The 12461-nt window shown below is 49.5% G+C and overlaps 1 protein-coding gene across 1 annotated transcript; it reads right to left on the reverse strand.

Annotated features, from left to right (window-relative positions):
- Positions 1-418: 418 nt before the first annotated feature.
- On the reverse strand, positions 419-11655 carry LOC106737507 (torsin-1A). Its single transcript, XM_014610594.3, has 5 exons — positions 11285-11655; positions 8775-9040; positions 6340-6515; positions 6122-6249; positions 419-2161 (listed from the first exon to the last, which is right to left on the reverse strand). Exons 1-5 carry the CDS (start codon positions 11478-11480, stop codon positions 1923-1925), a joined length of 1005 nt encoding a protein of 334 aa, XP_014466080.2. The 5' UTR covers positions 11481-11655; the 3' UTR covers positions 419-1922.
- Between the last annotated feature and the right edge of the window lie 806 nt (positions 11656-12461).

A 12461-nucleotide genomic window follows, 5' to 3' on the forward strand; every position in this document is an offset into this window, starting at 1 on the left:
AGCCGCGTTGTGGCCGGTCCCGTCGTTCGTTCGAGCCGGCTCCGAGAACAACCGGATCGAAGCTCGCGAGTTACCCGCCTCCAACGAGAACACACTGGAAAAGCACAAGTCTCGCTGCTCCGTTTTCTTCCTCCAAAATACACTTCTTCTGCAAAACTAATTTGGGTCCAATTTAAAAATCCGTGCAGTCTTAGGCTCTCAACAGTTATTTTCAGCGATGAGAAAAAAGCGGGGTCCATCTCCAGCACCAACCCCCTGAGTATCCCTGAAACCAGAGATTCGTATCCAGGCACAATTATGTTTCGAGCAGAAAGCAGCAAAAGTAAGCTGTCCTTATTAGGCAGGAAACTTGCCTAGAATGAAGCATTAAGTCAGTCCACGATGCATATCCACACATACTGGAAAGGTAGCCGATAAGCATTTTTTGATTAAAAACTTTTATTGACAAAATACAAATCTTATTTAGAAATCAGAGTAAAAAATGTCAGTAGTGTTTCGACGTATAAATATGACTGGCACATATAATAACTTTAGCTGAATCCTTACAGTACATAATTCTTTTTCAAGGTAGTGTTTTATCTTCATCTGTTCCTTAATAGCTCTGCCTCATGTTTGGGGGGAAAAGCAAGGATAGATCACAAACATACTAAACAGGATCGATTTATAAAAGTTGGTGAGTAAAGCAAACTGTCCCTTATGCCAACCACACAATAAAGAAGACTTAAGATGTGCGGTCAGTTCCCAGTGCCTGTGACTGAAACCAACTATCTGAACAAGAAGCCTCAATGGATTTTACCCAACAACCTTTTACATTGATCCCACAAGGCAGGAGAAACACCAGCATGAGAACAAACTGCGTATCCAACTTCACATATCAAAAAGCTAAAAGTACAGGCTACCTCCTCCATTGCAGGGACACTGTCACGGATTTTGCTTTAGGGTATGGTTTTTTTCTCAGCATTGTTGAAAAATACTCCCCTAGCAAGCTGGATGCCTCACACTGCTAACGCTGTTTGGCACCAAAGGATTTGCTCATAATGGCACTGCATAAAACCAGGTGATAAGGACCGGACGTCTTATACCAGGTTCTCTCACCTATTGGTTCCAACAGAGCTGAATGCACCAAAAATGTTTGTAGTCTAAGGAAACTGCCCCCCCCCTCCCCCCCCAATGTATTCACCATTCAAAGCAGGTCTGATGATATTCCCAACTACAACACCGAGGAAGGGTCCTGAAGACATAAGAGTTCTGTTTAAAAAGTGCCATACAATACCGAGATCATTTCCACATCAAATAACAACGTGGTGAAAACTGGCATAGCACGTGTACCAGGGTTCTACTGCACAACTAACAATCAACACCCGGTCTGAGAATAATCACGTTAAACAATGATCCATAAGGGGCAACTTCTCCATAGACACGTCTTTCCTAACTGAACAGCACAGGCCTGAAGTCTAAGGCTCTGCAGTCACTCAGTGGCACAGAGCCAGGAACAGAGCTTATTGTTGACTACATTTGAGCTAATAAATGAATGTATGGCAAACTGAAGACAAAGGAAGAAGTGTGCTCCCTAAATGCAAGGTGTTACCCAAAGGAAGTAATGTATAGTATAAGGCATTACATGGTCGTAATAGAGCTCTGTTTCTTATTAATTCTTATTTAAAGTACAATTCTTCCCTCTTTGTGGATTCTTGCACAAAGTCTTTTTAGGAGCTGTAGCTACTGAAAGTTTCCCCTGGATAAAAATGAAAGTGATTGCCACTTATTTAAATCAGACAGACAATTAAAAATGGTATTGCTCTCTTTTCTAAAAAAAAAAAAGAAAAAGTGCTTGAAAAATAATAAAAAGTTTTGGTTTTCCCCGAGCTTCTTAAGTTCATTTGCTGCTTTGCAGATTGCAGCATCATAAAACATTACTATTCCTAATCAAAATCAGCGTTGGGTATAGTTTTGCATCCTTTTCGAGAATACAATTTTTCCTCCTCGGGGAAGTAGGTCATTTCATCAGCTACTCTGCTTACAATGTCTTCATCCACAGGGTAACCACGTGTTTCCATTTCCACCCTGACACACATTTTCACATGTTCATACTCCAGAGGTAGGAAGGGGACAAAGAAATCAATGAGGTTTCTGTCTATCAGGCTGCTGTGCCAAAAGCCACCTGCAAAAAAAATAGAAGAAAGCACAAGCTTAGATACCTGAGGCATCTACCTCATTTGTAAAGAGGAAGAAAGCTGGGACATAACATTTCACTAAGCAGAGCTAGTCATCATGTTGTGAAGGTGCAGAGCAAATGTTACTGAGGGTGCAGGAACAAACCATCCCAATGCGCAGGAAGACTAGCAAGAATGGCAGAACAGCTTGGCTTAGCAGGGAATTCCAGTGAGCTAAAACACAAAAAGAAAGCTTACAAAAAGTGGAAACTTGGACAAATAACTATGGAGGAGCATAAAAGCATTGCTCAGGCATGCAGGGATGAAATCAGGAAGGCCAAAGCACAACTGGAGTTGCATCTAGCAAGGGACGTGAAGGATAAAAAGAAGGGGTTTGACAAGTATGTCAGCAACAAGAGGAAGATCAGGGAAAGTATGGGTTCATTACTAAATGGGGGAGGCAACTTAATGACAGAGGGTGTAGAAATGGCTGGAGCGCTCAATCCTTTTTCACCTTAGTCTTCACAGGCAGGTTCAGCTCCCAGACTACTGTACCTGGCAGCACAGTTTGAGGAGAAGATGAGCAGCCAACAATGGCAAAAGAACAGGTTAGGGACTATTTAGAAAAGCTGGATGTGTACAAGTCCATGGGGCTACACAGGGCACACCCAATGGTCCTGAGGAAGGGTGATTGCAGGGTCACTGGCCATTATCTTTGAAAACTCCTGTTGATTGGGGAAGGTCCCAGACAATTGGAAAAGAGCAAATATAGTGCCCATCTTTAAGAAAAGGAAGAAGGAAGATCCAGGGAAGTAGAGACCCATCTGTCTCACCTCAATCCCTAGAAAAATCATGGAGCAGATCTGCAAGTAATCCATTTCTAAGCACTTGGAAGAGAAGGTGATTAGGAACAGTCAGCATGGATTTACGAAGGGCAAGTCATGCCTGACCAACCTGATTGCCGTCTATAATGAGATGACTAGCTCTATGGATGCAGGGAGAGCAGTGGGCACGATATACCTTGACTTTAGCAAGGCATTTGATACGGTCTCCCACAATATTCTCTCAAGCAAATTAAGAAAGCACAGGTTGGATGAATGGACTGTAAGGCAGATAGAAAATTGGCTGGATTATTGAGCTCAGAGGGTAGCAATCAATAGCTCAAAGTTTAGTTGACAGCCGACATCAAGTGGAGTGCCCCAGGGGTCGGTCCTGGGGCCAGTTTTGTTCAATATCTGCATCAGTGACCTGGAAGATGGGATGGAGTGCACCCTCAGCAAGTTCATGGATGACACCAAGCTGGGGGGAGTAGTAGATACACTGGAAGGTAGGGCTAAGATTCAGAGACACCTCAACAAATTGGAGGTTTGGACCAAACGAAATCTCTTGAGATTCAATAAGGACAAGGATTGTTCCTGCACCCATAATGGAACAATCCCATGCACCAGTATGGGCTGGGACTGATTGGCTAAGCAGCAGCTCTGCAGAAAAGGACCTGGGGGTTACAGTGGATGTGGCAGAGCACCAGTGGGGTGCTCGCCACTTTAGGGCTGTCACAGGCTCTGGGGGAGCCTGTTTTGGGGAGCAGCAGGGAAAAGCCTTCCCTGTTAAACATTGTAAGGGCTCTGCCACCTTAAGACCTGGATCAGACAGCAGGCAGGTGCAGCCCAGCCCTGATGAGCAGCCTTTTAAGTACCACGCCAGCAGGGCTGGGGGCAGTACTCTGCTGTCAGATATGGAGGAAGTGATGTCTCCTGGAAGAGCTGCTGCTCTGAGAACAGCTTGGAGGTAAGGGTGAGGCTATGGGGAAGAAGGAGGCCTTAGTGGTCCTGGGCATGACCTAAAACCGCACCCTCCTGAGCTAGGGAGGCTTGGTGGTCCTGCCTGTGGCAGGGCAGGGCCAGCAAATTCCAGGATCAAGGACCTCCCTGGTGTATGGTGGGTTGGGGCACCTAAAGCCCTGCCCCTCCACCACTCGGTGGATCACAGTGATAACATCAGAGAGTAGTGGGGCCAGGGACATCCATAGGGGACACCTGTGCTCATTGGGATGCAAGATCCTGAAGGGGAGTAGTGGAGGCCAGGTTTGCTTTGAGAAGCACCTGAGCCTGAAGGGATGGAAGACCCTGTAAGAAGAGCAGTTCAGTCCCTGAGAGAGGGGGCAAGCTGTGGGCCAGGCACATCGATGAGTGGCACCTGAGTCCACGGGGGGTGTTCGACCCCAGGGCACAGGGCAGAGTAGATGCCTCAGTGGAGGTGCTGTTGCAGAAGGGCACCTGAAGGGCTGCACGGGGGTGGCAGCTGTGAAGCCCTGTGAGTGAGGGGCATGAGTTGGGGCCTGTGAGCGGGGGCTTGAGCGGAGGCCCTGCTAGCATGGGGGGGCCTGAGTTAGGTCCAGGTAAGCCTTTGGGGGCCAGAGGCCAGTTGGAGGGTGGCAGAGGAGCTGCGAGGAAAATGGGCAAGCCACCAGCCCCTTGGCGGAGAGGCCCTTGATGGGGGAGTTACCCAGAAATGTGATGGGGCAGAGCTGGCACAGCACGTGGTAAACTGCCCGGCGCTTGCTCACATGAGGATAGTGGGAGATGCCCGAAAGGCTGTGCGCTTGCTGGTCAGGGAGTGAAGAGTAGCAAGTCTGAGGACCCTCTGGGTGAGGACAGAGTGGCTGTGATCCCTGCGAGAGAAGGGGTGGTACAAGTGAGGCCCAGGAAGAGCAGAATGAAAGATGCCGGGTGAGAGCCAGTGGAGAGTGAAAGGCCTCTGAGAGGGAGGTGGTATAAGTGTGGCCCTAGCAGGGCAGAGTGACTGAGAATCAATGCTGTGACGAGTTGGGCCCGGCCTCAGGCTGGAGCTTAGCACAGCTGCTGGCAACACCTGCGAGGCATGGGACACATAGGGGTGGTCTGAGTGCGTACGTTTGGCCCTTGTCAACAGGGCAATCAAGGGTAGCCTCCTGCCTAATTAACAACTCAATTATTTACAACCAAGGCATGGCAGGCAGGCATCGTTGCCCAAAGCCAGGTGGGTGGCCAGTACTCTGGTCGGGGAGTTCTCACTTGTCACAGGGGACAGTAAGCTGGATATAAGCCAATTGTGTGCCCTTCTTGTGAAGAAGGATAACAGCATACTGGGCTGCATTAGTAGAGGTGTTGCCTGCAGATTGAAGAGGGGAAGAATCACTTCCTATTCAGCACTGGTGAGGCCACATCTGGAGTACTGTGTCCAGTTTTGGGCCCCCCACTATAGAAAGGGTGTGGACAAGTTGGATAGAGTCCAGTGTAAAGCAACGGAAATGGTTAGGGGACTGGGGTACATGACTTCGGAGAAGAGGCTGAGGGAACTGGGTTTATTTAGTTTGCAGAAGAGAAGACAGAGGGGATTTGATAGCAGCCTTCAACTCCTTGAAGTGGGGTTCAAAAGAGGATGGAGCCGGGCTGTTCTCAGTGGTGGCAGAAAAAGGAGCAATGGGCTCAAGTTGCAGCAAGGGAAGTTGAGGTTGCATATTGGGAACAGCCTCAGTAGGATAGCAATAAAGGACTGGAACGGGTTACCCAGAGAGGCGGTGGAATCTCCATCCTCGGAGGTTTTTAAGGCCTGGGTAGACAAAGCCCTGGCTGGGATGATCTAGTTGGGGACAGTCCTGCTTGGAGCAGAGGGTTGGACTAAATGACGTCCTGAGGTCCCTACTCTAATTTTCTACGACAACAGCTCGATGCTATGGGCAGCACATGCACTGGAGAGCATTCTGCCAAAAAGACGCAAGTAATTTCCTGAAGATTCAAAGCACGTGAAACAACGAAGCTTCATGGGGAAACCTACAAATCCCACTGAGGACCACCCCAAGAGAAGTATTTGATTCACAAGTATTCTCCAAAGCAGAAAGACAGAAAACCAATGCAATACCAGACAGAGATGCAGAACCACCAATCCAAAGAGGGATTTACAAACCCACGGTCATCAATTGCACTCACTATTCTTATTATTGAAAACAGACTGAGACACCACATCATTCAGTTCTTTGAGGCTTATGTCTTCCCTTTTCTTTCCACTTTTCCAGTAATCCAGTGCCACTTCTGTTATCTTTTCTGCCCCTGCATTGCTGTGTAAAGGAGAAAAAGGTCATGAGCTGGATGCTGCTTCACAGGGCCCTCAGGCTTAGCACTGTAACCAATTCAAGGCCATTCCTTACCTGAGAAAGATGAAGATGGCTTCTTGATAAGACACGCCATCAAGCTTCTCGTAATAATCTAAGAATGGTTGAATGGAATCTATGAGTCCTGGAGGCATTTTATCCACTTCATCAAATATGAACATTGACTGGGCACATTCACTCACATTTCCCTGAATCCAGGTCTGCAGGTCCTCCTAAGGTGCACAAAAGTACATGGAGCTTACATCCTTGTATACAAGATGATGCTGAAGATGCAGAAAGTGCAAGGACTTTAGATCCTTTATTTTCTATAAAAGATCATAAAATTGGCACCTAGCAAAGCATGGATTTCTTCACTGAAATCTGCTTCAGAGCAACAAATAATGATGAAATAAAACCACAACAGATTTGCCTAAGAGTTCTTAAAATTAACCTTGAGACCTTAGAAAGTGAGTCGGCAGAAATAATCTGCTCTTAGGAAAAGACATTGTGCAAGCATCAGAAAAAAGGATATGTAATAGGGCCAGGCCGTTCCTACAGGTGTGGAGGAGCCTGAACACCCCCACACCCTGAAAGCATTCCCCCACACCCACCCCAGACCTGGAGGGACTCGCCAGAGGCTGAGGACCCAGTAAGCCTCCCAAGCAAGAGAGCTAACCCAGGTGTGAAGAATGAGGGGGAGCCAGCCACATGAACCAGCAGGAGAGAAAATAAAAGATGCTGAAAGCAGCCTCTGGTAGAGCAAGGCTGCCTGGAGCCTGGGGTTAGCTGAGGTCTAGCAGCCATAGAGAGGTTCTCTTCCTTGTTTGTGTGTCTATTTGTTTGCACAAGCCCTGCAGGCCTGCAAAGCCCCTGAAATATAAGAGGCTGTAGGGCAACTGAAACCTGAGAGTAGCCTAGCAAGCCGGAGGCATGAAACCAGCAAAAAGCTAGTAGCAGCTATTTAACTCTCTTTCTTTTGCACCTCTTGCAAGCCCAGGGTGGTGATGCTATGGACTTAACTCAGCTGCTGCAGAGGTGAGGACCCTGAACAGTGGGTCCTTAGCTAAACCCAGCAGCAAAAGTAAAAGTGGTCAGCTCAGGGTGCCTGACGAAACATGCCTAGATCCACTCCGCGCAAAAGCTACCCATAACGGCGTACAAAACAGTATCTGAGCCAAAAAATGAGAATTAATAAGAACTGGAGATCTAATAAGACCATGTAACGCCCTACACAGTACACTACTTCCTTTGGGTGGCACCTGGCATTTAGGCAGCACACTCCTTCCTTTGTACTCAGAGTACCGGACATCCGCTTATTAGCTCAAATGTAGTCAACAAGAAGCTCTATTCTTAGCTATGCTAGTCTTAGATAGGACTCTACCTTCCTATACAGCCTCAGATAGGAACAAAATCTAGAATTCATGATTTCTGGTCCTATCTTTTAACCACTAACACGAGTGAATTGGAGGGAATTTAAAACATTTGAAAACGTGGTTTTGTTCAGGAAAGTGGCTAACCTTATTCAAGTGTTTTCTTTTATCGTATAAGGATCTACCACTATTAAATGCATTTTTTGCTTTCACTGCTTAAAGACAGGCTGATTTAATAGCCAGGTAAGGGGCTCAAAAAACGTAGTGGCTCATAATTTGGAGGTCTGCTATTCACTTCGTCCGAGCATGTAGGTGAGGCAATGCCAAGAGCCTGCCCGGTTGTTGCCACGGTTAAAATGAGCTTCAGTTTCTAGCACTGGCCATGGTGATATATTTCACGAGAGGTTTGTTGACTTAAAAGCCAAAGAAGCATATTGGAAGGGCTGCCAGGGCGAACAAGCCTTACAAGACAACATGTCCGAGGCAAGTAGACTTCTAGCTCTGTAAATGGCCTGCCAGCCCATCTGTGCCTCTGAGACTTCAAAATAAATATGCTTTTTGAGATCATAACACTTTGAAATATTTTCAGTGAGTGTCTAGGCATTCAGAATATAATATAAATATTTAATCAAATAACTCACAGATGGGAAAGCATCATCCAGAGTTCACAGAAAGAGAGGAGGGTGACTTGTCCAAAAAAAGGTCAATGCCAAAGTCAGGACAAGAACTCAAAGACCTGCCATTTTTGTGACCCTTGCACACGAACTGTCCCTCTCAGGTAGTTTTATGACCCCATTACTGGATCCCCTGAGCACTTCATGATCTTGTACATCTAGCCCCAACATTCCTTGTGAGATGCTACCCCTATCTTACAGTTGAGAAATAAATCCCAGTCTCCACTTCCAAGCTTTGGTCATGCCCTGTAGCTGTTATTTGTGCATGTTTTCTGCTATCTCCAACAGAGTTTCAATCTATCTTCTTATACAACAGTGAAAATGAAAGGTCTCGCACTTTCGGGCATGTAAAAATACAAAGTTGTCTTCTAAACCCTTCAGAAAAGACAAAAGGGCTATCCCTCACAATCAATCCTTAAGTGTGACTCACTCCACAACGTGCCCTTACCATATATTGCTCAATTTTACTGTTGTGTGGAAAATGCAAAGTGGACACAAACAGATGGACGTATTTGCTGTTCAAGCCTGCCTTGTAAATGTTCTCTGCTATGATTTTACTGACGTAGTTCTTGCCTGTGCCTGTGCAGCCATGCAACGAGAGGGTGAGAGGCTTTTTGGGGTTTGCATTGTTCAGGAAGCTGGTCACTGCTTTCACAACCACCTTCTGCACGAGGTGCTGGCCGAACAGCCTCTTCTGGAAATCCTTCTGCAGGGCTGTGATGAAAACATCAGCCAGGGAACACAAAAAAAGGAGACAGCAGGTTTAAAGTCAGAACTTGGGAAGAGAAAGCCCTTTCCTAAAGCAGACCTGAGGACACCTGGCTTTACCCCTTCAAGGCAAGGGGTCAAAGGGCTGGGCTGGCTGGAACAGAAGCAACTTTCCTCCCTAACGCAGAGATGTGGCCTGGGGAGACTAAACCTGCATGTGGGATGGGCTGATTCTAGGGGTGGCACTGCCCAGAAAGCAACGAAACCTACACCCCCTCCCCGCTTTACTAAAGCCTACGGCTTGGGACTGATACACACACTGCCTTTGGCAACGGTGGGATAGCGGGGTGCCAGAGTCCATACCAGGAATGGGCAATTCATAGGTTCAATTATTTCACCTAGTGGGCCACTTCATGAGTTTCGGTGAGCTGTCAAGGACTGCACATACAAAATCTTTCAGAAGATACCACTTTAACAAATGACTGAGAAAAACAAATACAGTAAAAGTTCTGTTATCCAGCATTCTCCGGGATGGGGGATGCTGGTTAATCAAATGTGCACCATCTGGTACACTCCCCGGTGTCAGTGGGCCAGGGAGGAGGGCCCCGCGCAGGCTGCTTTGCCCTGGGCCATGGGCCAAAGAAGAGGCAAAGAAAAACTTGGCTCGCAGCAATGAAACGGGAAGGCCCCCGGAAGTGGTACTTCCGGTTTTGCTTTTGCCATGTCCTTCGGATGCCAGTTAATAGAGTTTTCCGGCTAATAAAGTGCCGGTTAACACAGCTTTTGCTGTAATATGCTAAAAAAAAAAATCAAACAACTAATGTAGCATATTTTAAATTTAATTTAAAAAAAATATTGTCCTGATTTGTTTTTGCATAGTGTATAAAGTGACTGCATAACAGCTCAAAATAATCTTACTCTTGTATATTGCGGGGGTGGGGTGCAGCAAGCTACCCATGGGCTAGGTCCTGGGAGACAGCTGGGGTGGGGGGAGAAAGGAAGAGGGGGGCAAGGCAGGGGGGTGTATGCAACAGCCTCGCAGGGCAGGGCAGGGCAGGGCAGGTGTGCTCCTCCCAAGGCTTCCCCCTCCCCACACCCCCCATAACTGCCCTCAAGATGCTCAGCATGGGGTTGAGCCCTGGTTGCTGCCACCTACACCCACTAACTACATTGCTGGGGCCTTGGCCCTAGCTAGTGCACACAGCTTCCCAGTGGGGCTGCCTTCCTTCCATTCAGCCTCCCACTAGTGCTTACTCATCATGTTGGGTGGCCAAGTGGCTGGAAAGCAGCCAGAAGATGAAGCCCCGCACACTGGGGGAGGCGCCAGGCTGCAGCTCTAGCTCCCCATGCATCTGGCTGGGCACGTGGTGCTCAGCACATGTCCCCACAACCACTGCTGTACCATGTGCAACCTGCTGCCCAGAGCAGCGCAGCAGGGGAAGGAGGAGAAAGAGGTTGGCGCTTTGAGATGAGCAGCGCCCTGCTCAGGCTTATTCAGAAGCATCACATGGTTGGGATGAACCAAAAAGGATTTTGCCCATAATCCCAGCCTAATCTCAGGTCTTTCTTCAGGGCTATGCACTTGATATGTAATATTATTTTACATTTTATTGGTAAGCGTACACTTTTGATGGCATCCTAACTCTTTACCTTGTGTAAGTTGTTACTAATAGGGGTGCAGCACCAGCCACGTTGTCCGACAGTCCTTTTACAGGACCGACAGCTTGGACAGCAGAGTCCAGCCAGTAAAACTGTGGGGGTGGCAGAGGGAGGCCCCCGTGGTGAGGGAGGGAGTGGGACAGGGGCTGCCCAACCAAGGCAGCAGATGCGACCCCAGGGCTGGAAGTGGGATGGAGCCACAGGCGAATCGTCCAGGGGGCGCGGGGCGGTGGGCAGCTCCCTGCCGTGCATGCACCCCTGGGGGCGGCACACGCCTCCCACACTTGTGCACAGGTGGGCTGAAGACCAGGGGCTGGGCCAGGGCTGTGCTTGGGGCAGGTGGCAGCACGGGGAGGGGGGCTGCGGGGAATTTTGGGGAGGCTGCAGCCCACCACTGCTTGGGAGTCTTGCTGTGGTGCAGGCGGGGGGCGTGCAGCCAGCACAGGGCTGGAGCGAAAGGCGGCAGAGCACAGCGTCCCAAGCAGGGGCGACGCGAGGGGAGGCTGGGGGGGCTCCAGCCACCCTCAAATCCCCCCGGCTCCAGCCTCGCTCTACAGAGCCCGGCGCCTCTCCCAGGGCCGCCCCGCGCACCTGTCTCAACGTCCCCGCCCGGGCGCCGCCCGCAGCACTCGCCGAAGCGGCAGTGGAGGGGCCGGTAAAAGACGTAGCCCGCGATTGCCGCGGTCCCGGCCAGCGCCAGCCCCATGCTGACGGGCTCCAGGGCGCGCACGGGGCTCAGCAGCAGCGCCAGGCCCAGGGCGGCCCCCGCCGCGCTCCGCAGCTTCATGCCCGCAACCGCGCCGCGGACTCTGGCCGCCGCGTCCCCGCTTTCGCTTCCGCACCGGCCACTTCCGGCACCCCCACCGCACTTCGGAGCAGGCGGCCGCCATCTTGGAATGGGGGGTCACATGACCAATGCGCGCCTGCGTGGTGCTAGGGGCGTCACGTGGGCCTTAGTGCCACGTGGGAAGTGCGATGAGCTGCACCTGAGGGCGCGCTGCCTGGCGGCTCTGCCCCCTCTCTAGGCCAGCTGAAGTAGCACTGGCTGTATAGAATAGCATCCTCCACATTTTGAAGGGAGCAGGAGTGGCCCACTCCACTGCCAAATCATAGTGCCTGGTGCAGGCACAAAACACTTGCGCGCATCCAGGCGCTAGGCTGCAGCTGCTCCGCTAGCATCAGGCAGGGCGGATAGCCTGGCCCAGAGAGCCCGTGGCGACAGAGAGTTTCATTTGCTGGAAAGAAATGGTCGTGCGCTACGCGGTAGCCTGCCACACACGCGAGCCCCAGGCTCTGACTTTCACTGCTTTATATTTGGGTCCAGAAATCTGACTTCACGGAGTACAGGGAATTCAGTGGGTTGCAGTGCTCGCAGCAGCCCGACAGGAAAATGGGATGGATGTAAACTGTGAGAAGTGCACTGCGAGCACCTGTATCCGAGCCAAGGCAGGGGGTGGGAACTGTTTGGTCTCAGAGGCGCTCCCACAGCAGCGCTGCCGCTCCTGTGTAAACAGAACAGGCTCTGCCGCCTCCGCCATTCCTTCCACCTGCACTCCTTACATTATTTTCAGCTTGCTTTACATACAGGACTTCACCACAAGCAGCACCAAGCAAAGACTTCTACATACTAGAAATAAAAAAAGGTGATGTCACTAATGACAAGTTAAAATACATTCGGGTTTTTTAGGTTCAAATTCTTTTCCCTCAAATGTTACAGCAGCAAACAGAGCCTGCTCTTTGCTTACTTTTTGTTGTTTTAATCTGTAAT

This window comes from Alligator mississippiensis, chromosome 12 (assembly GCF_030867095.1).
Source record: "Alligator mississippiensis isolate rAllMis1 chromosome 12, rAllMis1, whole genome shotgun sequence".
NCBI classification, from domain to species: domain Eukaryota; kingdom Metazoa; phylum Chordata; order Crocodylia; family Alligatoridae; genus Alligator; species Alligator mississippiensis.